Source organism: Hibiscus syriacus, unplaced genomic scaffold (assembly GCF_006381635.1).
Source record: "Hibiscus syriacus cultivar Baekdansim isolate YM2019G1 unplaced genomic scaffold, ASM638163v2 tig00110704_pilon, whole genome shotgun sequence".
Classification (NCBI taxonomy): domain Eukaryota; kingdom Viridiplantae; phylum Streptophyta; class Magnoliopsida; order Malvales; family Malvaceae; genus Hibiscus; species Hibiscus syriacus.
In genome coordinates this window covers 248,777-274,377 of record NW_024062830.1, presented here as the reverse complement: position 1 = coordinate 274,377, position 25,601 = coordinate 248,777, and the positions used below count along the sequence as shown (strand labels likewise).

Genomic DNA, 25,601 nt, shown 5'->3' with positions numbered 1-25,601 from the left:
AAAAAAATTAATTAAATTACAATAAGAATAAAATTTCAATTGCAAGATTAATTACAAACACAAATGAAAATTAATTAAATTAAAGCAAAGAAAGTAAAAAGAATAAAAAGAATAAAAATTAAATTAAATAAAAGAAGTAAATAAAACTGTTGGATCAAAGACTCACAAAATATAATACCCTTAAAAATAATTAAATGAAAACATGAATTAAATAAAAGAATGACCAAATTAAAGAATTAATAAAATGAGTGATAAATTTAAGAGGCAAAATCGTGATTAAAATCAAATTTAAAATACGAAATTAACTTTTAAAACAATTTAGGAACCAATGTTGCAATTTGACTCTACCCGCTTGAAAACATGCGAATCCTTAGGGATCCGGTCGAATTTTCGAGTTAGCTATAAAAGCCCAAATTCATAATCAAATTTCATTTTTTCTTTCTCCCTTCAAACCGATCAAAACACTCCCCCCAAAATTCTTTGTACTGTTCTTCATGCTCGAAGAACAATCCAGCCGGGGTTCATAGAGAACCCAGAATCCGGCCGTGCTCCGTCTCGTCGGACGCCGTTCATCGGCGATGAACCAAAATATTTTTACACCGTTCGAAAGCTTATCATCTACTCTTTTCAAAAATCCGATTTATTTTCACAAAAGAGCCTCGAGGAAGACTATATCTGAAGAAGCAATCCTTCGAGAGAGAGAAAATCCACTTAAATCATTGGCTTTTCGAATAAAAAATAAAACAAAAACAAACTCCAAATACAACCACATGCAAACTAGTCGAGAAGGGTAAAAAAATACCTTGTTTATTTATGTTTTTTTCCCGAATGTTACAAGTGCTCTCTTGCCTCCATCTTACTTGTTTTTTATTTTACATTTACATGAATTTATAGCTTAGTGAACCCATTGTTTTTGGGTTGATTTAGAGTTTTATTCTGACTGAAACGTTGATTTGTTTTGTTGTTTTTTGCCGAATGATTTATGTTGTTGTTGTTGCTTGGAACGAGGACTCTCCAAGAGTCCTCGGGCTGACTGGTGTTTTCCCCTGAACGTACGGAGGTGAAACTCTATCATTTGGCCCATGTGGATCGTTGGATTGGTTTAGATCCAACGGATCTAGTGTTGCGGCGCGGATGCCAAAAGATGAAACCCTAACGCGTGTTGGGCTCTTGGTCGGGTCGGGTAGCTTACTGGGTCCTCGGGTTAGTTTGCTGGGTCAGGCTTGCCACCCGGTTGGGCTCCCTGTTGGGCCTCTTAGACTGTTGGACTTGGACCCTGTATTTTGGACGAAAGAAAGAAAAATGAAAATGAATAAAATATAATGACTATACTATATATAATAAATATATTTAAAAAAACTATATAGTATATATATTTTTAAAAACTTCAAAAAATATATATTATATATATTTTTTCAAAATGTTTTCAAAAATTATATATTATATATATTTTCAAAATATTTTTTAAAACTATATATTATATATGTTTTTAAAATGTTTTCAAAAACTATATATTATATATATTTTCAAAATAATTTTTAAAAACTATATATTATATATATGTTTTCAAAATATTTTTAAAACTATATATTATATATGTTATAGAAAAATATTTTTCAAAACTATATATATTGTATACAACAACAACAAAACCTTATTCTCATATGCAATGGGGTAAAGGGGAGGTAGGGTAGTAGGCTGCCCCCAACACCAGGTTGAGAGCAACTTCCATGGAAGACCTCCGACAGTAAAAAAATTAAAAATAAAGATAAAATGCAATGAATGTATTAAAATAATAATAATAATAATAATAATAATAATAATAATAAATACATAGTTAAACTTTCTTCATATGCGCGTCTGTAATGGGAAGTAAATCCCTGCAAATAAATCTATGCGTAATAATCTTTGCATATAGACAGAAAACGTAAGACCTGACTAAATTTAAAAAGAGGAAATATGAAGAGAATGATACACAAAAGTCAACGAATAGCTAGGTACGAGAAGATATAAAGTCAAATGGGTTAAAATCTAAAACTAATGCAACATTACTCCGCTACCCTAGTTCTAGGCCATCATAAATTCCAATGACAGAAATGTATAAAAAGTAGAAGTCATGAAAATTACTACAAAGGCTTTAAAAGAAGACAGAGATGATACACGCTATGGATGTGACCCACATTACTCGACTACTCTTGTCTTAAAAACTATATATATTGTATATATATACTAAATAAAACCTCGGACAAAAATAGTGACTACAATTATCTAAGAAAATGACATAAGCAGACCTCTCAAGTAAACGCTGGGTTATATGGAGGATACTCTCACCAGGGTCACAATTATTGATTCAAGTTTTCCAACTTTGAAAATCAACGCCCTTTATTAGGTTCATGCATCATAGAAAAATAAGCAGATTTCTAAACCATCAGATTTTACTTTGACAAAATGTATTGGAAAGCTTTGAAGACAGATACATCAAAGTCATGTCTATGCATTAAAGCTTTGGAAAAATTTGAACGCCAAAACAAAGCAACCCTCTGTGGAAATTTTTTTGGAAAAATATAAGTTTTGATTTCCGAAGTCAATACCCTTGAAGGAATGCCACTTTTCGAGCAATGAATAAATCAGAAACACCCATCCCCTTCTAAGCAACAGACAATCAATCCACTCATCAGTTTACTTTATTTAAGAATGTTGTGTCCCACATTGCCATCTACCAAAAAGGAAATGAACATTGTAATAAGTTTTGCCGAGCAATGTCATATGGCTTTCCTTCACCTGAAAATGCCATGAAGAATACAAAAAACCAAGCACTTTGTACAGAGTGCAACTTTGTAAAGAGGACATCAATTTTCGAGTCGAATTCAAATGGACCAAAAATCCGATCTAACTCAACCCGTTGCTATCCCCAATTATGTGATCGATCAAAACCCAACTTGAATGTAGAGTTTATGAAGCGGAGAGTTACTCAATTAAGTCTATGTTTATTGTCACAATTCTTATTTAAAATTTAGTGTTTGAATATAAAGTTTAGGGTTTTAGATTTTTCAGAAGGATCCTACTTTTGTTAGATGAGTCTACACGGGGTTAATTTTTATGGTCAACATCATCCTCATATTTTTGAAGGTCACAATTCTATGAATAGTCATCATTATACTTACTTTATTTTCAATCCTTGATCATGGATTTTGACCATAATTGAATTGATAAGTAGTAATGATTGTGAAAGTTTGCAACTTGGAAAATGGGTTGGTGGTGCAAGTTGAAGAATTGGTCGATGGTTGTGGAAGTCTTAAATTGGACATTAAACTAATTGAAAATTAATTATTGACGCTAGAAGAAGGGCTTGAGCCTTCGACCTTGAGGTTAATACACACACGCTCTAACCAACTGAGCTATTCCAGCCCTGATTTTAAATTTGGAAATGAGTTACTGGTTAAAAGTGTAGGCCAACTTCAACGTAATCTGTCATCCTTGTGTGTGAATTGCACAAAAGAATACATTTAAAGAAATGGAAGAATAAGATTTAAAAGAGTGTGCAAGCAATCAAGAGTTATTTCCTCCCATTCTAATCAATTGGAAGAGTCAAATGGTGCTGTCTATAGTTAGAGTTGTCAGCAGCAATTTATAACATGTGTAATGGTATGGTGATTCATTTCATGTTGAAGACGAATGCTTATGGATTTTTTTTTCCTCTTTAAAGTGGCATTCGTTTTATTTTAGTGGTGAATTGATTTTAAAGAGGCCAATGGTATGGTGGATGCCTTGGCTAAGGCCGAGATTAGTAGGCAAAGCATGTTCATAGCTTGATGGTGATGGTTATATGGATAATGGAATGAGATTAGATTGTCATATGGTATTCAGAACCCTTGGAACTAAACCATCATTCATATGACTTCTCAACAATGAATATTTTCTATATAGAATTTTCCCAACTCTCTACTGTAAAAAGACAAGGTTTCTTTTTATTGTGACTAATCGATTGGTGCACAAAGGGATGTGATTATGATAAAAACAGATTACAGTAAACTATATATACTTTTCCTTAAAGCCGAGTCCTGAAAATACCAGATAGAAAACCATTCATATTATGGCACCTTAGGTACCTGCAACATATGAAAACAAGGAAAGGTCAGATTTACTAGAATTGAATGTAACCAAAATTCATTTTACTTTTAAAATCATTTGAATTAAAGCATTAATCTGAACTCATGTAATGATTGATTATTCTGTTAAGAACGATGTAAGTTGTTTACTTCCACATAAGAAGACGTTATTGTATACCTTCTGATTTAGCAGCATATAAAGCTTGGTGCTCCGATGTAAGCAAATTACACAAAGAAGCTTGTCTCGAATAGAACAAAGCTTGGGAACAACATCACTCATGTCCATCCGCTCACTAGGTGATTCAGCAGAACAAGCGAGTCCTATTTCAAAAATTGAATTCAAGTGCTGAATATGTATGTAATTGAGAGTTATACTTGAAATATTTCCTTGAATAGCTAGATCTTGAAGAAGAATGGGATCTATAATCTCATTCACTCGATTAGGCAAAGCTTGCACAACAAAGTTGTGAATGCTGAAATCTTCTTTGAACATATCATGAGTCGGCCTTTTCCCCGTAAACATCTCCAGCAAGAGAATTCCATAGCTATATACATCACCTTTTGTTGATAACTCGTCTCCTATGCCATATTCTGTAGTTAATTTTATCACAAATTATATAGTATCAAGATTTCTTCTCACATCCATGCTTTGAATCTGCGAAGAATATAAAGAACAATTATAGAAGTGGAAGAAATGAATATAATGAACCGACCTGGTGCAACATAACCAATGGTTCCTCTTAACCCGAGGGAGCTTGATTGATTAGTAGAATAGTTAAGCATTTCTGCAGAAAGGATTTTTGCCAAGCCAAAGTCACTTAGATGACCAACCATTTCTTCATCAAGGAGAATATTGCTTGGCTTGAGGTCACAATGAATGATTGCTGTATCACAATGATGGTGTAGATATTCGAGTGCATGAGCAACATCTATCGCCACAGTTACTCTTTGTAAGAAGTTCAAGTTTCTTGTTGTCTCAAGTTCATTCATTTTGACATATGGATGCAACCAGTCCTCCAAGCTTCCATTTTCCATGAACTCGTACACCAAGGATTTAAAATTATTGCCTTGGTAATCTACACCTGAAACCGCTGTTAATACCTTGACAAGATTCCGATGCCGGATGTTCTTCAAGGCCTCACATTCAGCGAAAAAACTCCTCGAAGTTCCATGGTTAAAAAGGTTAAGCACCTTTACCGCAATCAATGTTCCACTCTCTTCAAGAATTCCTTTGTATACAGAACCGAAACTTCCCGAACCAATCACATTCTGCACAGAGAATCCATTAGTAACCTTTAGGATGCTTTGGTACGATAATTGTAAAAGCGAATTTTCTGCACAAGTTGCTATTGACTGCTGCTCTTTTTTCTTTCTAAACCATAAGATGAGGAGAAAAGAGAATAACGCAATCAGTCCCAAACTCAGAACAACAATTGCAATTTTTAATCTTTTCTTGGATATTTTTGTGTTACATCTAGATAGGTGTAACTCGGGGATACCTCCACAAAGCTTATCGTTTCCTCCAACGAATGTAGCACTTGCATTCTTAAATATTCCTTCACTCGGTATCGCTCCCTCAAAATCATTGAAAGAGACGTTTAAATACCGTAATGCCCCAAAGCTCTCAAGAAATTCTGGAATCCCACCTGAAAGATTATTGTCAGATATGTCCAATGCCTGAAGACCTTTCAATGAACTCAAAGATGGAGGAATGGGCCCTTCAAACAAATTGCCATCCAAGAACATATACACAGTTGCCAATGTTCTTTGGAAGAAAACCAGATAATTTGTTGTTGGAAAGACTCAATGCACCTAGATTTTGCAGCTTTTCTGCTCCAACAGAAAGCTCAACGGTCAAGGAGTTTGATGATAGGTCTAGTTCAATAGACAAGGAAGAGAGCTCAAGTACTTCATAGGGTATTGTCCCACTAAAATTGTTGTAAGAAAGATCTATTCCAATTAAACTTTGGCACTTGCCTAGACTAGAAGGAATGTTGCCCTGAATATTGTTAACATCTAAAACAAGTTTTGTTAACATTGTTAAATTCCCAATAGAGTGTGGAATAGTCCCGGATAGAAAATTCGTATGGGCACTAAATATATTTAGCTTCTGAAGCCTTCCAATATCAAACGGAATGGGACCTGATAGTTGATTTTGGTATGCCACTAGTGCCTCTAAATTGGAGAGGTTTACAATCTCATCCGGGATCCTTCCGAATATTTTGTTCTGTTCTATTCTAAAATGCAGAAGGGTGGTAGAAAAATTGCTAATGCATTTGGGAATTACCCCTCCAAAATTATTTTTGTTTATATATAGAAATTCTAGTTTGGTATTATTGACTAAAGTGCATAGAAAGTTCAAGTCACCTTCTCTCCCATGTCCCAAATGGTTTACGCCTAGTTGAAGGCTTATCAATTTATCCAGCTTTTCTAATGAAGGCACATTTCCGTTGAATCTATTTAACGAAAATTGAAGTACATTAAGGTCTGTGGCATTGGTTATTGAAATCGGGATTTGTCCAGAGACTTGGTTTCCTCCTACAGAAAAGAACTCAAGATATGGCATAGAGATTCCTAGGTTAGAAGGAAGAGTACCTTGGATCTTGTTTCCACCAATATCAAAGACTAATATTTGAGAGATTGAATTTGTTGCAACTGCAAAAAATGAAAGATTTGTCAATTGTCCAAGAGCTTCAGGTATAATCCCAGTTAATGCATTCCTCGTCAAGGCAAGCACCTCCAGGGATGACAAGTTTCCCAATGAAGGTGGGATACTCCATTTCAAACTGTTGTTGTGAAAACTCAAGTACTTCAGGTTTGACAAGAGACCCAGAGAAGCAGGTATTTCTCCTGTTAGCTGGTTGCCTCTCATACCAATGATTGTAAGCTCAGAACAAGCAGATAAATTGGATGGAATTTCACCTCTGATGGAGTTATTGGTCAGGTCCAATATTTCTAGTTTTATTAAATGACCAATTTCTTGTGGAATCTGGTTGTAGAAGTTGTTGCCTCCAAGATTCAACTCCCTGAGAAAGCTCAAATTTCCAATGTATGGTGATAAAGATCCTGACAGTTTGAGAAATTGTAGTTCCAACTTAGTGACTCTCCGATGCTTGTGACCGCATGTAACACCGTGCCACTGGCAGAAATGAATGGAACTATTCCAGGTTTCCATAACATTGAGCTGATCACCTGTTATCTTGGCTTTGAACTGGAGTAATGCTTGTTGATCAGTATCATTTCCTCTAATTGCAGGGGTTGCTGTTGTTAAACCAAGCAAGTTGAAGCATAAGAGATATACAAGTTCGCAGCTCCAACTTGACTTTAGTCCAAACTACTACTTCAAATTTGGGGCAGTGTTTGCCTCTGCAACTAGAACAGAGAGGATGTAATAAAGGGATATACAAGTTCTTTATTCATCAAGAGCTTTGCAAATGAAAGCTAAATAAATAGAAAAGCAAAACATAAGTACAAACCCTTAAATAACAACATGAAAGTTATGGTCTTTCACAACACAACATATATATGCATCCAAGGAGGCCAACTGCGAAGGATACTGTAAGAGATACTAGTACTGATCGGAATAGGTTTAGAAGATATCCGCAAGGGGTTAGTAGAGGCATCAGAGATGAATATTTCAGGCATGTTCCTGATGACAGCACACAATACATGAGCCGCTTTCCACATCGTTTAGACAGGAGAGAAAGAAGCATTTCCCCCCATGGTGGAAGACCTCATCATGCCGTACCTTACAAGAGAGCTCGATCAAGATCAAGGAGGCGCTCACCCATTGATTGGTTATTGCAGAGGGATCGAAATGAGGATTCAAGACGTTGCAACAGGTCACCAGATTTTAGGTCTGATGGTAGAATAGATGGGGTTAGGTTGCGATTTGCTGCTGGTTATGGAGAGTTCATATCCCCACCTCGAGGTCGTGCTTCACCACAGCGAAACTCCAGGATGTTTAAGGATCGTAATCCTGGTTTAGCCCATTTTAGGGGACGGAAATCGCATGTGAGCATGCAGGACCAAAGGTTTGATCAAGCGCTCCCCATTCTGAGATTGAATTCAGATGATTACTTCAACCCCATGATTCGACCTGGAAGATTTCCTGATAGGGCTACTGGTGGAAAAGGGTGTAAATATGAAGTCAATGATGATGGTTAACATGGCAGTAGATATGCAATGATTCATCGAGTGAGGAGTTATGATACAGATGGTGGAGCCCGTCGGTTTCGCTATAATGAAGAAGATTCATACATGGCTAAGAACACTTTACCCGTGACTAATGCCACTCGGATCTCATATCGGCACCCTGATGACGCTGATGCACCTAGGACAGCCAGTGAAGACATGAATATTTTTTTAATGCAATCGTGAGATGATTTGGCTGGAAAAGGGTGATACGAAATCTTGAAGAGGTAATCTCTCTCTATATATACCTAATCACATGCTTGTATTTGGCTGGCGGGTGGGGGATTTGTCTTATTCTTTAGTTTTAGCTTCCCTTAGCCAAGATTTTTTTTTGCCTCTTTTTCCAGTTTGATTATATGCTCAAAGGAAAGGAATTCATGTTGATGGAGAGTCTTTTTGCAAAAGATTGGACCATGAAATCGAGTTGGACAAGTTTCATGATGTGATCGAGTTGGATGAGGCTCATCTATTCGACATAATCATCAATCACATTGCGACTGTTGGACATAACGGATGTTATTTTCATGGTCAACCACAATAAGTGAGTCATCGACTATGCTTTGCTTGATGATCAAGCTAGAAGATATGCATGAAATGAGATGGTAGACAAGACTAGAATAGTTTTATTGTAAAAAAAATGTCAAAGGACATTAATATTTTTTAAAATTGTATTAATGTTATATTTTTAGAAAATTTGTGTTAACTCTTTTTTTCTTTTTTTTCAATTTCAAATAACAATACAAAACGATTACCTAATTGTAATGATAACAGAACTAATGAATCAACTAGGATAAAATTTACAAATTCAAGGTATGAAAATGCAAATAAATAACAACCCACCAATATTTTATATATTATAAAGCAACTACAACACAAATATATCAAGTCACCTAAATAAAGAATTATTGAAAATACAAAGGGTCATTATTAGGTGCAATTGATTTTTAATAATGTTGTTTTGCATGAATTTCCTAGTGACAAGCATACGGCACCAAAAAGGTCTGTTCCCTTGCCAGATGATAGGTTACTCTGGATTTAAATGTTTCAATGGATGCTTGGCCTTGTGATGGGAGGGACTGTTGATACTCAAAAGGATTCTTTTGCTAATATTTCTGCGAGAAGTGAAGAATTCCAGACCTCAAGATATTAAAAACGACATTATGAGCAAAATTTTTTTCTTCTGACATCGATGGGAGTAATAAGATGACTTCAAATTTACTTGAAAGATATAATGTATCATCTCACTAAATCAACTTATCATTGGTAGAACCCTAAAATTTCTAATTATGGCTTATAAAACTTTCTGAATGCTTAAATCAATGAGTCGTGAGTTTTAATGGATCCATTCATTCAAAATTTGTCTACACCTAGGGATGGCAATGGGTCGGGTCGGGTTTTTGGGCCACCCGACCTGACCCGAGAAGAAAGGGTCCTCCACCCGTGACCCGACCCGACCCGACCAAATTAAGGTTTCACCGACCCGACCCGACCCGAATATATAACTTAGAAACCCGACCCGAAATAATAATAAAAAAAAATTTATTCAATGAAAACAGTGACTTAATTGAAAAAAATTATATATGGAGGGATATTATTGTAATTATCCCTAAATATATAGGATAAAATCATATATATTTTTCGGGTCGGGTCGGGTCGGATTTTTTCACCCTAAACCCGACCCGAACAACGCATTAAAAAAAAACCCGACCCGATCCGACTCCGAATTTTTAAAAAAAAAATCCGACCCGATCGGGTCGGGTCGGAACCCGTCGGATTCGGGTTGAGTTGCCATCCCTATGACTACACCTAACCTCTTCAGATGATCTTTAAGGCGCACTCCATGGCTTCTATGTTGGATTTGTTTTAGCGAATAAAAGTTATATTTAGTCCAAAGATAAAAATTTCAAACAAATAATTATATATTTATTACATAATTATAAATAAATTTACATTTTAATCACTTAACTTCCATTATTGTGTTTCATTTATGAAGGGTTCAGCTAAGACTGCCGAATATGAAAATATTACGTATGAAGGACCAAACTGTCTTTTAGAATCATTTAGCTTTCCCTTTGGGAATATGATGTTTTGGTTTATGGTCACTTTCAAGACCAAGTTGCAACCCTCTTTTGTGATTCGATGATAGGGTTGCAAAGGTTATCTTCCTCATTGAGGGATCTAAATGTGACATCTAACATGCTAAGCTTTTTTTAATAATATAAGATAATATTTGTTCAGATTTTTCTTAAATAATTGATAACATATATAAACCCTCTCGAACTCAAAACCTCGACGGAAAACAATATTTTTCTTTTATCATATGATAAGTTTGCTCAAACTCAAAACCTTAACAGAAAATAATATTTTCTTTTATCACATGATAAGTTTGACATGCTAAGCTTTGATTTTAATACTTACATTTTTTTCATTACGATAACTAAATTATTATTTTTGTATCGTTATATTCTAAAAATTATCAGTATTAATAAAAATATGTCATATTCTTGTTAATGGGTTATACTGTTAAACGGGAACAAAATGAATAATTTAGTATCAAAGTCGAGAAAAAAATTAAGTATAAAATTAGAAAAAACGAGTATTAATCGTAAATCAAATTAACCCCAAAAACGCACACTGACTAACGAACAATATTATTTTTTAGTGCTAGTTTGGCAGCATTACCTTTTAGAAGTATAATGAAAAATATTTTTCGAAGAATTGTAGACCATTTGATTAAAATTTCAAGTATTTAATATTAAGTAATATTTTTTAAAAGATAAATGATCTTCTAATAAATGATGCTTATATTTTTTTAATATTATTATATATAAAATATATCAATTCTTTTTGAAAATAAAATATATCAACTTATAAAATAGTTGTTATTAAAATAAATAAATTTATACTGTATGTACATATTATATGAAAATGCATAAAATTTAGACTTAATATGATGAGATAAAAATTTTAGATCCACAAATAATTTATTAATCAAGTAATAATATCGTTGATAAAAATTTAAGATTTTATAAATTGTAAAATAAACACACTAGAAGATAATAGATGAAGGTTGAAATTACAATTTTAACTCTAAAAAAAATTTACAAATTCAAAAACTGAAAATTTTAACTTTTGTATTAAGTTGAAAAATATTTTTCAAACGTATTTTTTCCCTAAAAATTATCGGATTAATATTGCTTACTGCTCTAAAAATGCTTTTAAACCCCCCCCCCCCCCCACACACACCAAAAAAAACCATTTTAGACGCAATGCTAAACGGGAAGTTAGTAATATTAATGCAAAAGCTCAATCCTTGAGAAAAGTATTTCAAAAAGAAATTCTGATCACCAAAAAAAAACACCCATAATAAAGATGAAACTGGCCATTTATATGAGCTTAAACCCTAAACCCTATATCAGTACACCCTAAACCAATACAGAACTTATATCCCATTCAATAATACACACATATACATATGGGGGAAATAGATGAAACTGGCCAAAAATTAGTGGGCGTTTGCAAATTTTATGAGTTTTTAGTAGGGTGTTGAAGAAAGATAACTAACATCTACCCTGGTTTTCAATTTGCAAGATCTAACAAAACATTTCAAAGCTAGTTCATAACAACCCACCGTGTCGAAATTGAAGAAGAAAAGATGTCTAGCATCTACCTTGGTTGCCCTAATAAACAATGATCGTGAATTACAACACAGTAGGCAAATCTAATTAGCTTTACATTAATATTAGTATAGTGATTCGATTCGTGGTTCTTCCTAGAAATTGGTTCACTTCTGAATGTCAAATATCACAGATTTAAAAAACAATTAATGTATTGTCGTACCTTATTCACCCTGGCAATCATCAGGCATGCATGCTGGCAGGGGATCGACCACCTACCTCACTGCCAATATCATCTTCTACTTCGTTCCCATTGAAACAAATGCCATTGTTATTGACACTAAGCTCTGAACTAGCATTGCTGCTTGTAGCAAGTGGGGAATCCGAGACACTAATATTTCTGCTTCGTGTAGGACCTGATCTCACGCTGTACATAGATGATGCTGGAATATTTGTCATTAAAGGCCGTAAATTACCAGGAATGCGTCGATTTATATCCTGATCAAGAAAAATATGAAGTCAGATAAAGAAATAGCCACTTCCCAAGCTTCAACTTGTTAGTGTATTGGCTCTTAAGAACTTAAAAGTTGAGATGGTTGGGATAAACGAGGGGTAACTATGCTACCTATGAATATAACTATTAACTAAATGATTCGTGATACCTTGATAACTAAATGATACCGTGATACCTTCAAACACATTTACCTTGATAACTAAATGATTCATGATACCTAAGAATATAACTATTAACTAAAACATACCCCTCAGAAAATTTTAGGAGATACTCACCATATGCCTTATAGCCATATCCAATGACTTCTTTGAGAGCGTTCTTCCAAAGCCTGAACTATCTGGCGAGGAAGACTTCCCAGACAAGTTACCATGAGGAGAATGTTTATTATCTTGCCCAGGAGGCGCCAGTCTCCGCATGTTTATTACCCTCTCAACCATTTTAGTTCCAATCACAACAGGGCTCACGTTGTCACTAACTTTTGAAAATCCACGACTTACTGCAGGCACGGAGCTCCCACTGACATGCAGCAAAGCACCATTAGGGGGACGTCCTCTTGAAGGAGAGCATGATTGCCGTCTTGGTCTACCGATGGGGCCTGGTTCAACAGAAGAAGATCGAGAACTTGGTGCTCCAGGCCTGCCTCTTGTCGCTGAAAGTGGTCTATCAGGTAGTGTTGTTCGTAAATTTGGTGGAGCATCAAGTGAGAAACCAGGCATCTCAGAAGGCTTCCATGGCTTAGATTTTACCACTGGAGAGGCACCCCGTGATGGAACAGAATTTCTGGATGCTGCAGGAGTTGGCTTTGTAACTGATGGGGCTGGTTTGATTGGAGAAGCAGATATATTAGCAGCAGTTGATGGACGACGGGTCGGTGTGGCTGCTCTTGATAATGGTTTGGATGAAGGTATAGAAGGTCTTGCAGTCGGTGTTGAAGACCTTCTGGTGGACCTTGTCGGCGTGGCAGATCTTGCAGAAACTGTGGGTTTAGTCACAGAAGATGCAGTCTTGGCAGCAGAAACCATGGGCTTAGTTGTGTAAGATACTGGTTTTGTTGCAGACTTAGTAGCAGACATTACAGGCATTGTTGCAGATGTTACAGGCTTAGTTGAGGGATTTGAGGGCTTAGTTGATGATAATGTAGCCCGAGATTTGGGTGTTGACGATCTTGTAGGTTTAGCTGCTCCAGTCAATGTAGAGCGCCCAGTGGGTGTTGCTGGTCTTGAACCTGGACCCCCTGATGATGAGGGCCTGCGAACACCTGTAGAATTCAACCCAGGGGATAAAGCTAGTTGCTTTGGTGATAAGTTGCTCCTGGCAGCAGACTCTGGGTGGGAATTTGCCAGCTATAAAAACAATGAACAGATAGCTATTGCGAATAAGATCATGAATCCAATTATCAGAACACTTAAACGTCCAAAAACCAAACAAAACCAGATGGAAATAACCTTTGCAATTTTATGATGCAAACATATCTTAGAACATAGATCATCCAGAATATTTTAACAGGTACACAGTTTTCAATAACTTCCAAGTGCTTAAATTTGGGGACCAGTGAGAGTTATTCCTGCTAAGCTGTGAAAAAGTACTAATTGATTTTTGATGGCAAGTCAGTAACATACATAGAGAAAGATTAACAAGTTCCAAGATAACAGCCAGACATCCATGTTTGTTCCAGTTAAAAAAAGGCTCTTTAATCAGTTAATGTATAGTTACAAAAACAAAGAACCTTCAGTTGCTAATTCTTGACCACACTTGGATCTAAAAGATTGACAGGAAATAATCAAATTTCACAGCAAATTGGCCAAAACAGGGCTAAGTTTTGTTCAAACATGGTTTTCAAGAAAATCTGACTCATTTAACAAATGTGGAATTGGATAAATTCCTGCTTCCAGCAACTACTATATCATGTACTTAAATAATCAAACTTTTCAAAGGTATGCAATCCATATTACAGCATTAGGAAAACTTTTCATACCCTAGATTTCAGGGCAGTTAAGCCAGCCTTAGGAGCACCAATCTGACTCATTGCAGTCTTTTGTGACTCCATCTCCAAGGATGGAAAAAGTGGAGTACCAGGAGGTGTTAAAAGCCTGAAATATGAGACAATTCATGTTATAGAGTCGTATAAAAAGGACTATTTATCACTTAATTACATTCATGTGAGAAAAGGATAGGATTAGCACAAAGCTCAAGCAAGTGCAAGCCTTTAACACATCTTTCAATAGATTGTGGGAATTCATCTTAAAACTTCCGTTTAAAAGGTTTTGGAATCAAAACCCGCATTTCAAAATCCTTTACCATTCTTAACATCAAGCATGCATATCTTAAGATTCACAACATAACGTCACAGAAAACTTTGTGAAGCAAAAAATCATGTTTACTAAAGTAACAATAAATTTAGAATTTCTCCTGAATTTATTACAATTTGAAAGTGTAACATTCCTGACAGACCAACATTGTAAATGGATGTCAGAGTTCCAGTCCTTTTTTTTTGGATCAATTCTCTACTTATGGTGTCGATATTGAACAACTGGCTTGTTTTGGAAAACTGAAACTTAACATTTCGACGCAACTAACCTAGATTTATCCACAGATATGCGGATAGAATCTACCAACCTTTCAGCCTCTTTCAGAGAAACAAAGGAAAGGAAGCATGTAAAAGGACTGTAACATGAATCATGAGTAATAATCTGAATATGATAATATAGGGAACAAAAAAGGCTATAGAACCATGAGAAATAAATGGAAACAAGCTATTAACATTGAAATGTGGTTTAACTCAACTCAAATAGAAAGGAAACTGTAGTTTGAGTTCCCGGTACGGTACTGCAACCAATTCATCAAAGGACGCCATAACAAGTCATCATCAATACTTTACTAGCTTCAGAGCAGACAAAAACCAAAAGTAGCCACCATTTTTAGAGAATACAAGTGCTACTATACTTGCAGCTAGTGACCCCAGAGCACATGTTAAAACTGCCCATCACAACCTTCAAATTATTAACTTTAATGAAACACATGTCAACAATAACTATCATCCCACTTTCTTGTTCCTTTCTCTTCCTGTTGTTTTGGCAAACTTAAAGTAAATAACCAAAATCTACCGACAAATGATCAAAAGAGCGTTCAAATGCAAACATGAGCTAAGCATCAATATGACATATAAACTGATATTACAATTAATTAAAATTAAACAACTAAGCCAATTCCAACGTAGTTCTTCCATCATCCAAACATCTGACGTTAACTTCTAAGTTGAATGAGAGCTTTCTGGATTCTGCTTTCAGTTAAAGTAATAGCCTAAATAAATACATTAAATTAAATGAGCAAATTACCATTCATAATCGTTTTTTTCACTTTCAGAATTAAGAAAATCGTCAGCAGCAGCACCCGTCTTTCTCCCCGCCGTAGTCGTCAGTGCCGAAAGATTAAATATCGGGGAAGTTCCAGGTTTAGATCCTAAGGTTTTCAGAAATTACCAAATTAACACAACAACAACAACTAAAACTGCCAAACTAATCACGAACAACAAAACCTAGAAAAATTCAAAAAACTTACCTGAAGGAGCATCAAAGTCTTCGGAGGGGTGATTAAGAAGCGTACTCTGTTCTTTCTCACGTCTACGCATCTCGAGAAACAATAAGAGCTCATCCTCTTTCTCCTTCATCAACGAAGCTCTCAACTGTTGCCGTTGTTTCAACGCTGCCGTTTGCATTGCCGTTTCTTGCTGAGCCCTAAAGCTCCGATTCATCTTCAACACGGTTCAAAAAGGAGCCCTAAATGCAACGTTTTAAAGAGTTGAATTGAGCTTCGGAGTAACTGGGAATGTGAAACGACATGAAGCAGGAAAAGGAGAGGAAAACGACAATGGCGGAAAGTGGCAGAGGAGTGTAAATAAGGGGAAGAAGGGAAGGGTAAAATGGAAAGAAAACGAGAAATTGTTGAATGAGAGACGAGTGAAGAAAACTAGAGAGCTCCCGTTGTTTCTATTTCTTCCTCAAAAGCTACGTTTTCAGATTCCTGGTTTTTGGTGGATGGATAATCACGATAATACCCTCCTTTTGAATTTTCCTTTTGGATTTTTTGTATTTATGCCATTGAACTCTTTAAATATTACTTGATTCATCTATGAACCGTTTAAATAAAATCTATTAGGTCTGATTGATTTTGGATGAGATCAATTTGGATTCAAGTTAATTTCGAGTTTGATATTTTTTTAATTCAAATTATTTTAATTTTAAGTCATTTGATTTTAATGCTTGAATCCTTGATATGAATAGTAAAACATTTGTATTTAATAGATTCTGATTCGATATTATAAGATTTAGAGGTTAAAATGAGTGTTATTCTCCATATAAATCTCGATCTAAATTTGAGTAACAATGTTTACAGAAATATGTATACATTAATTATCGATTAATTTAGAGAACTCTAAATATTTATAATCTTATAATCACTTTATACTAATAAAAAATTATTTCGAGTTCGTATCATTTAAAGTTCGGGTAAGAATAAACCCAAACTACAGACAGAGGTGGGCTTGGCCCTTTTCTAAAAAAATAAAAATTGCATATTCAACCCCTCCGGTAAACGGTGTGTTTAATACTTTAAAAGGTGAAACAAGGTAAATTACAAATTTAGCAACTCAATTTTACGCTCTTTTCTATTTTATTCACAATACTTTTATTTTTTAATTTAATCATTGAATTTTATACATTAGTTTTTTTAATCATTCTACGATGACATGGATTATTTTATTATTATCTCTATATGATATGTCATATTTTATTAGTATTTTAATATCATATAGGATTATAATACCAAAAAAATTAAAAATTCTAAATTATACACTCAAACTCTAAATCCCCAATTATACTCAACCTTAAACCCCAAATTGTAACTACCACCCCACCCTCACCGTTGACAGCCTCACCCTCTCATCGACGGATGGTGGCTCATTGTAGTTAAAGCTTAACCGAAACTAGGGAAATATTTTAAGTGTATAAACGTACCGCGTGTTCCATCAGAAGAAGCTACATGTCCTTTAAATATGCAATTGTCATCCTTATCTTGGCAAGCATATCCATCAATAGGAATTCGGCAGGACCCGTCCAATTTCTCTAGAAAAGCTCTCTCACATGCAATTGGTGTTTCCTCGTGATTCAATGAAACTAGGTAATTAGCCCATATACAATAACCAACCAAATCAAAGGAAGACATAAAAGATTCTAGCATCAAGATTCTCAGTCCTAGAACATTATAAACCCTGGTCTTCGGAGTTTCAGGTTCCTAAGTATTTCAATTCTCAAATACCATGTTTTATTATTTTTATTTTTTTGGTACCATTACAAATGGGGGAGGGGAGATTACAACAACAGGATTTGAACCCTGATCATTTGGGGTGCCAACAAATACCCTTAACCAATGCTCTCTTATGATGTTGTCCAAAAATACAAATTTTCAGTTAAACTTGAACCATGATGAGCCACAATCCACCGATGGGAGGGTGAGGCTGTTTAGGATAAAGTTGAGATGAGGTTATAATTTGAGGTTCATGATTTGGGTATAATTTGGAAATTAAGTTTTAGGTGTATAATTTATAAATTTTAAATTTATTTTTTATTATAAGCTTATTTGGTGTTAAAATATTAATAAAATATAATACAAAAAAAATCGATATTTAAAGTTCGGTGAGTAAATTTAAAAAATTAAAAGTATAGTGAGTAAAATATTATAGAGAAAATAGTTTAGTTACTGAATTTATAATTTACCCAATAAAACTTTGAAATTCATAGGATAAGTCCTATTTTTTTTTCTTTTTTGTTTATTTGCAGAAGGAATCGAAAAATGAAGAACGAAGTGAGCAGCAGCAACAGCAGAGAAGAAAGCTTGGTTGTCGATTGCGGCCGCCGGAGAAGCTCCTGCGGTTACTGTAAATCCTCCGGTCAAACCACTGTCTTCACGGTCTGATTCTTTATTTTCCCCCGTTTTAAGAATAAATTTCCTGGGTTTGCTTCAATTTTAAATTTGATATGCTTGACTTAATTTTTCATTGATTTAAGTATAACTAATAGTTAATCAGTTTAAGATATTGCTAAAGGATTCTATTCTATTTCAAATATTTGTTGATATTTTATATTTTTTGGGTTTCTTTTTGGTGGTGTTTTTGCAGGTTTATGGGCGCATAGTCTTACAGTTAATGATTATCAAGGTTTATTTATTTATTTATTCACAGCAATCTTCTAAGTGAATTTTATTCTTTCGAATTGTTTCAGCTGTTAAAACAAAATTTTGATGTTGCAGTTTCTATTGAAGAAGTGGAATATGTAATTTGACTTTAGAAATTTTGTTAATTGCAGAAGAAAATTGTTATTTAATTGTTAGGAATGTGTGTAATTTGGAATTTAATGAATGTTATGCAGTAGTGATCACTGAGATTAATCTGATTTTTAATGTTTTGTTCATTGATAAGAGTTATCTTTGGATTTGTTGATTTTATACTGTTTCTTCATTGCTGCTTGTTAGATCTTCTTGACCGTGGTTGGAGGATATCCGGTTGTTTCCTCTACAAACCTGAGATTGAAAGGACATGCTGCCCATCTTATACTATTCGTTTGAAGGCAAGTGATTTTGTCCCTTCTAAAGAGCAACGTCGAGTTTATAGGCGAATGCAAAGGTATAGTGATTCTCATGCCCTGTTTCTGTCTTGGCTTCTGCTAGAAAATTTCTAATTTCGATACCCTTTAGTGTCATAGTAAATTTTTTTTTTGTGTGCACTGCTTAAAATAAGATACTTCCATTGAGCCATTTAACCACCGTGCTCCTAGCAACCAAAAGGGTTTCTAAATATGGACATATGTTTGAACATGCATTCATCGCATTCTTTTGGAATATGTAGATCCTGAGTTCTGACTGTATTGTATGCCTAGGTTTTTAGATGGCACACTTGAGGTGAGGAAACCAATGGAACATGCCGACGGTCAAATTGCTTCTAAGCATACAATCATTTAGTCTCAAGCTCTGCGAATGAATCTTTCTCTTGTGATAGTAAAATGGAAAATAAGTCAGAAGAGTTTATGCATCATTTATCTAATCAAATAGACAAAGTGGTGAATGCATATATTGAAAGTGGGGAATTTCCTTCTGGAATTCAATTTCCAAAAGCTGTGGTCAAAATGGTTTCACATGCCAAAAGAAAGTTAGCAGTTGAAGGGTCAGAATATCTTTTGTACACCAGCAACATTGCCTTCCAAATAGCAGCCACTTTGAGGCGGACACTATCAGCTGAGAGGGATAACCAACAATCACGAATGTCAAGACATAGTGCAGAAGTAATTGATCTGTGTCCCAAATCTATTGCCGAAAAGTTGGCATTTTCTCTAAATCAGCTAGCAAACATTTCTGGCCTGTCCATTAGGGCATGCAACGGGCATACCAATTTTTATTCTACTGCTAAAAGTCCTATAAAAAAAATCTACTGCTAAAAGAGCATCTTCAGATAGAGATGTTCAAATTGTTGCTTTGCCTGGAGAATTTGGGAGTGGAAGTCAAAGCAGATCTGTAAAGAAGAGCTCTGAATACCGTCACGGGAAAAAGAGGAAGCTTGAGATCCGTTTGAAAAGGTCCAGTTTTGATCCAGAAGAGTATGCATTGTATAAACAATATCAAATCAAAGTGCATAATGATCCACCAGATCGTGTCACAGAAAGCTCATACAGGAGATTTCTTGTCAATGCTCCCTTATTTTTTGTTTCCCATCTGCTGATGGCATGGTTCCTCCAATGTGGCTTCGGTTCATTCCATCAGCAATACATCATTGATGGCAAGCTAGTTGCTGTTGGTGTGGTAGATGTCCTTCCCAGATGCTTGTCAAGTATTTATTCTGGGATCCTGATTATGCATTTCTATCATTGGGTAAATATTCAGCTTTGCAAGAGATTGATTGGGTGAAAGAGAATCAAGCCTATTGTGCCAGTCTTCAGTATTATTATATGGGCTATTATATACATTCCTGCCGCAAGATGAGATACAAAGCAGCATATTACCCATCTGAGCTTTTTTGTCCTCTTCGTTACCAGTAAGTTCTGCCTCTACCAACCATCTACATCTAATACACTTGCTGATTCTGGATTTTGTATCCCGTGAAATAAATGTTATATAGTGCAGTGCATTTTTATTGAACTTAAAAGTTTTTTAAGCAAACACTAAAAATACGGGGCATCTAGTATATTTTAGTTCATTCCATTTTTAATATTCTTGGCATTTAAACTTGATCTCTTCTTTCTTCTATCCATTATAACCTTCTTTTATCTTATATTCTGTATTTTTGCTTGATATTCTTGACTGTTTTCGAGAATCTCATCCTCTAGTCTCCCCTTGCTGTGCATAACTAGAATTATCTTATATTACATGTTTGCTACTGTCTGCATATACTGGTGATTTGAAGTTTTATGAGCTGAAATAATATTTCCAGGTGGGTTGCATTTCATATAGCGAGACCGATGCTTGATAAAAAGAAATACGTCGTCTTGTCAGATAGTGCCAGTTTACAAGATGGAGAGTCCTCCCAATCTTGTAATCCTGAAAGTCTCAAAGACTTGCAGCATGATGAGAATGGACTAGAAGACTCAAATGATGTTTCTATGGGTGAAGATGAACAGATGACTGAGATTGAATCTGACAGCTCCGATGATGAATTGGAGCCGGAAACAAGTGGCTTGGGATCTGGTGCAACAGTTGATGGCGATGTGAGTAATGTTTTAGTTGGATTGAGAGGTTCACGACTAAGATACAAGGTAAGTAAATGCTAGGCTAGGTGTTTTTTGTGCTCAGTTCATGTTTGTATGCTAATTTTCTAATAGTACTAGTAATGTATGCAATTTTATATTCACCCAAGAGGGAGTTTACCGAGCTTTTATGTCATAATTTCATTCTCTAGTTTGCAAGTTGCTCCACGATATATTTATGTCATAATTTCCTTCTCCAGTTTGCAAGTTGCTCCATGATATATTGTTAAGAAAACTTGTTGCAACTTATCTTTTACTTCACCGAACAACATATAGAGACATATTTATTAGTACACACCCTTGATCTAGAGAAATAATTTGAACTTGGATCAGAAAGCTAAATATAAATCTCCTTTAATTGTCACATAATGGCACCTGTTCAGCATTTACATAATTGTTTTGTATTCTAATTAAAGGTTTCTTTGCAAAGGATCTACAACTAGCATTTGGTCCATCCGGAAGGAATTACTTAGAAACACTATTGCATTGCTACCAGAGAGTGGTGGGTGTAGAGCTATCCGAGAGAATGGTTTATTCACTTGGCTATAATTTATCTTGATTCAGATGGATTAAGAAGTATAATTTATCTTGATTCAGATGGCTTGAGAAGTTTGATCTCGAATCAATGTACCTTCAAGGCTTCTAAGCTTACTTGGAGTAGGGATCACTTCGGTTCAATCCATTTAGTTAAAGAAGCAATGATCTCTTAATAGGTACGGTACATCTACCTCTCGTATACGTATCGGTATGTAGAATCGGTTGGATTTTGTAGTTCAAGGAACTCAAATATGCTCATGCTTTCTTGTTGTAGTGGCAATTATACGCCATTTAAATAAGCTTTGATGTGCCACTTTAAGCAAAAATGCTCTGTTGCTCCAGTTTTTCATTTTCATCGCACAATCTTGGGTATGGAGGTATGATGTTTTCAGAATTCTAAAAATCCAAAAAATGTATAAGAAATTGAGAATGTTAATGTCAGACACATACTCGTATGAGAGTTGTTCGTATGAGTCTTTTATATTGAGTTTGAGTAACACTGACTACAGGTGCTACTGCCATTAGAGTAATGGCATGGGCATACATACTTTTTGCATCATCTCGTGAATGCCAAGCCTACCACAGGGTTAAGAGCCTAACAACATAGGCCCTATGATAAAAACCGATTTGGTTTGTTAAAGAACCGAAGTTCGAGACATATACATGATATCAATACCACGCATGGAACTTATCTAAATCAGGTCAAATTATCTTTTATGATATTTAGTCCGAGCATTTAGTCCTTATACTTTAATTTAATATAGTTTGGTCCTCGTACTATGATTAATATTATGCATTACAAATAAGATTTGCCGGCAATGATAAGTACTTGTTCCTTTTTTTCCACTTTCTTACAAGAATGGCATAGTATATATATGATGATCAACTGTTAAAGGTAGCAATGAAGCTGATAGGACCCTTTCCAGTGACAGCAGCCTGGATTCCAAAGATGAGGAAAGCAACCATGGCAAGCCTTGAATGCTTGATCTCAGCCAGTTTGAGGTTATCAATTTTTTCAGGGTCTGAGGCTAACCCAAGTGGATCAAAATAGCCACCAGGGTACAGCCTCTTCTCTGGGTCAAGCTCTGCGTTCCTCTGGAACTCAATGTAACCAATCACCAATACCTCAATCCATATTAATGTGGTCAACGAAAATGGAAGTGGTTGCCCAAGATAAGAAGACCCTTCCACTAATTCTACCTGAAAAAAAAATATATAAATAAAACACAAAGAATTAAAAAATGCAATAATAATAATAAGGATTATTATATGATACACTGATGAGTGAAAAAGATATTTTGCAATCGGATTATATCAATATCATGTCTTATTTAGGATTTAAGTGTCAGAGTTATAGATTTTAGGGTTTGTATTTAAGATTTAGGATTTAAAGGTTAAGTACGAACCAAACAATCTTAGTAATTAAAGAATTGTTATTATCCATTGAGGTTTCAAGTTCGAGCATGATATTTACAAAAATGTATGACAGTTCACTATCAATGTCAATTTGTCTTTTAATCAGCCAATACAGATCATAAAGTTTGGTTGGATCATATGAAGACACGATTGTATTGAGAGAAAGGGGAAAATGGGTTGTGGGACACAGCCATTGTTGTAGTTTTCAAAATGGTCCCAAAAGATCAAATTTTGCTTTTATGAATGAAAGTGAACCCTTCTTTATATCCCTCCAATGAGCAGATTAAATAACACATAAATCCTTTTCCTCCACTCGTTTTACCTATACCCTTTGGGATATTGAAATTTTAATTTTCTCCCAAATTGACGACAAATTTAGGTGTTTTACCATACATTTTAACATATCAATATCATAATAAATGAATATATCATATTTCAGTATGGATTTATTCAAAGGTCGAATTCGATGTGATTTTAATAAAAATATTAAACTAAAAAATATGGTTAGTTCAAAAGTTAGACATATTTAAAATACAAATTTGATTATGTTGATGTACAATAAGGAAAATGATCGTTGTTGGGATAGTTCATCTATTTTGATTTTGATAGAAAATTATTAGAAACGAAAATTATAAAATCTTTGATAAAGAGAGATTTACCTGAGCCTAAATCATCACTCTATAGAGAAGGGGAAATTTTTTATATACTCTGTGCTCTAGACATCATATGATCAGATAGATGAGCGTGAGAGATAAAATGAATATAACGTCAGTTTATTTATCAGGGTCAGGATGAGATTTGTTACGTTTGTTTGTTGAACATGACTAAATAAGTTTAGTTGTCCTAAAACAATGAGTGATACAAAAGTGAATTGTGAAGTTGTGATTATAATGGTTAAAACTCACATCTGAAAAATATTACACTAATATAACATATTCAAACTTTAATATTCAAATATCTAAATTTAGTTAAACCATTAAAATTTCTATTTAAGATTTTTTAAAGTTCATATATATATATATATATATATATATATATATATATATATATATATATATATATATATATATATGATTTATTCATATTGTATAATTTTTTTTAGTTTCATACTTTTCTATGATTATTGGACGAGTGAAAGTAGATAGTTGAGATTAACAATAAGGAACGAGGAGATATTTACATAAGGAAAAAACAATGAGATAATCTCACCCGTCTATTTTCACTCGTGCAATGATTCTTAAAAAAATATAAATATATGGGTAAATTACAAATTTGGTAACTGAACTTTACTCTCTTTCTCCTATTTCATTCACTATTTTAGATCTTTTCAATTTTATTACAGAACTTAATACATTGGGTTTTTTGGTCATCCAGTCGCTTTTTCACTAACGATGTTATAAATGGGCTATTATATAGATGCAAAACGATACCATTTTGGTGAAAATTTTATTTTTCTAAAAAGACATCATTTTAATGTCGTTAACTATTTAACAACAGAGTGACAAAAAATCTAATATATTAAGTTTGGTGAGAAAATTGAAAACTTTTAAAGTTCAGTGAGCAAAATATGAGAGAAAGTAAAATTCAGTGATAAAAATTTGTAATTTACCCATAATATATATATATATATATATATATATATTTGTGTATTTAGTTACGCATTAAACGACGTACCTTTCCCGCGTCTTGCCATGCAACTCCGGTGAGTGCCTCAACAGCGATTGCACCAAGAGTACCCAACATTGCCCATCTCCCATGAATCAGCTCGCACTCTCTAAACCTTTGCAACCCGAAAACCTCCGTGTACGGCTGAAACGGCGTCGGTTTCAGCTCCGCCGTCTCGTTAATCACCCCTATGACCTCACCAGCCACATTCTTGGCCAAGTTCTGGTCCAATGAGTCCAAATCGAACTGCAAGTATTCCGCTGGTTTACCGAGCCCGAAAGGGTCGAACCCTCGGTCTCCGATCATTGTCCCGTCGAGCCATTCCGGCGGGTTCGCTCCGGGGAACCAAACAAGGCGATCGGAAGGCGGTTTCGGGGCTGCTTTTTTGGGTTGTGGTGGTGCTTTCTTAGTTCCAAAGCCAAACCTAGCTTGAATTCTACCGGAGCCTTGGTTGAAGTTTTGGATACAGGTCCCGAAAAAATGTGACACGGTGGCGGTTGTGGTGGTAGCCATGGCGGAGGACTACGAAACGGTGGTAGTGGTTGAGTAGCTCTAGAGGATATTGTGTCTACAAATTTTTACAATAATATATTATATTGAATATGGGGAATATCATGTATAAAAAAATGTCTTGTTATGCTTTCAGTTGTAAAACTTACATTTGGTCTCTCTACTCTGTTAAAACTTGAAATTCAGTCCTTATAATTTAATTTAGAATAATTTAGTCTTTTTACTTTTATAATTTTATTAGTTATTCCAAATT

At 34.8% G+C, this 25,601-nt stretch overlaps 4 protein-coding genes and 1 pseudogene across 4 annotated transcripts; 1 reads left to right on the top strand and 4 right to left on the bottom strand.

The window, feature by feature from the left end:
* Positions 1-4,091: 4,091 nt before the first annotated feature.
* LOC120138633 (probable LRR receptor-like serine/threonine-protein kinase At3g47570) lies at positions 4,092-5,936 on the bottom strand. Its single transcript, XM_039154063.1, has 3 exons — positions 4,823-5,936; positions 4,288-4,700; positions 4,092-4,109 (listed from the first exon to the last, which is right to left on the bottom strand). The coding sequence occupies exons 1-3, from the start codon at positions 5,853-5,855 to the stop codon at positions 4,092-4,094; spliced, it is 1,464 nt and encodes a 487-aa protein (XP_039009994.1). The 5' UTR covers positions 5,856-5,936.
* A 155-nt stretch (positions 5,937-6,091) lies between these two features.
* LOC120138632 (probable LRR receptor-like serine/threonine-protein kinase At3g47570) lies at positions 6,092-7,601 on the bottom strand. Its single transcript, XM_039154062.1, has 3 exons — positions 7,586-7,601; positions 6,477-7,370; positions 6,092-6,108 (listed from the first exon to the last, which is right to left on the bottom strand). The coding sequence occupies exons 1-3, from the start codon at positions 7,599-7,601 to the stop codon at positions 6,092-6,094; spliced, it is 927 nt and encodes a 308-aa protein (XP_039009993.1).
* Positions 7,602-11,540: 3,939 nt separating this feature from the next.
* Positions 11,541-25,387, bottom strand: LOC120138621 (chlorophyll a-b binding protein CP29.3, chloroplastic-like). The gene is made up of 3 exons (XM_039154054.1): positions 24,848-25,387; positions 22,631-22,957; positions 11,541-11,562 (listed from the first exon to the last, which is right to left on the bottom strand). Exons 1-2 carry the CDS (start codon positions 25,349-25,351, stop codon positions 22,640-22,642), a joined length of 822 nt encoding a protein of 273 aa, XP_039009985.1. The 5' UTR covers positions 25,352-25,387; the 3' UTR covers positions 11,541-11,562; positions 22,631-22,639.
* LOC120138620 (mucin-5B-like) lies at positions 11,917-16,474 on the bottom strand. The gene is made up of 5 exons (XM_039154053.1): positions 15,993-16,474; positions 15,770-15,893; positions 14,410-14,524; positions 12,710-13,777; positions 11,917-12,418 (listed from the first exon to the last, which is right to left on the bottom strand). Exons 1-5 carry the CDS (start codon positions 16,183-16,185, stop codon positions 12,164-12,166), a joined length of 1,755 nt encoding a protein of 584 aa, XP_039009984.1. The 5' UTR covers positions 16,186-16,474; the 3' UTR covers positions 11,917-12,163.
* On the top strand, positions 18,250-22,104 carry LOC120138622 (annotated as a pseudogene).
* Positions 25,388-25,601: the final 214 nt, after the last annotated feature.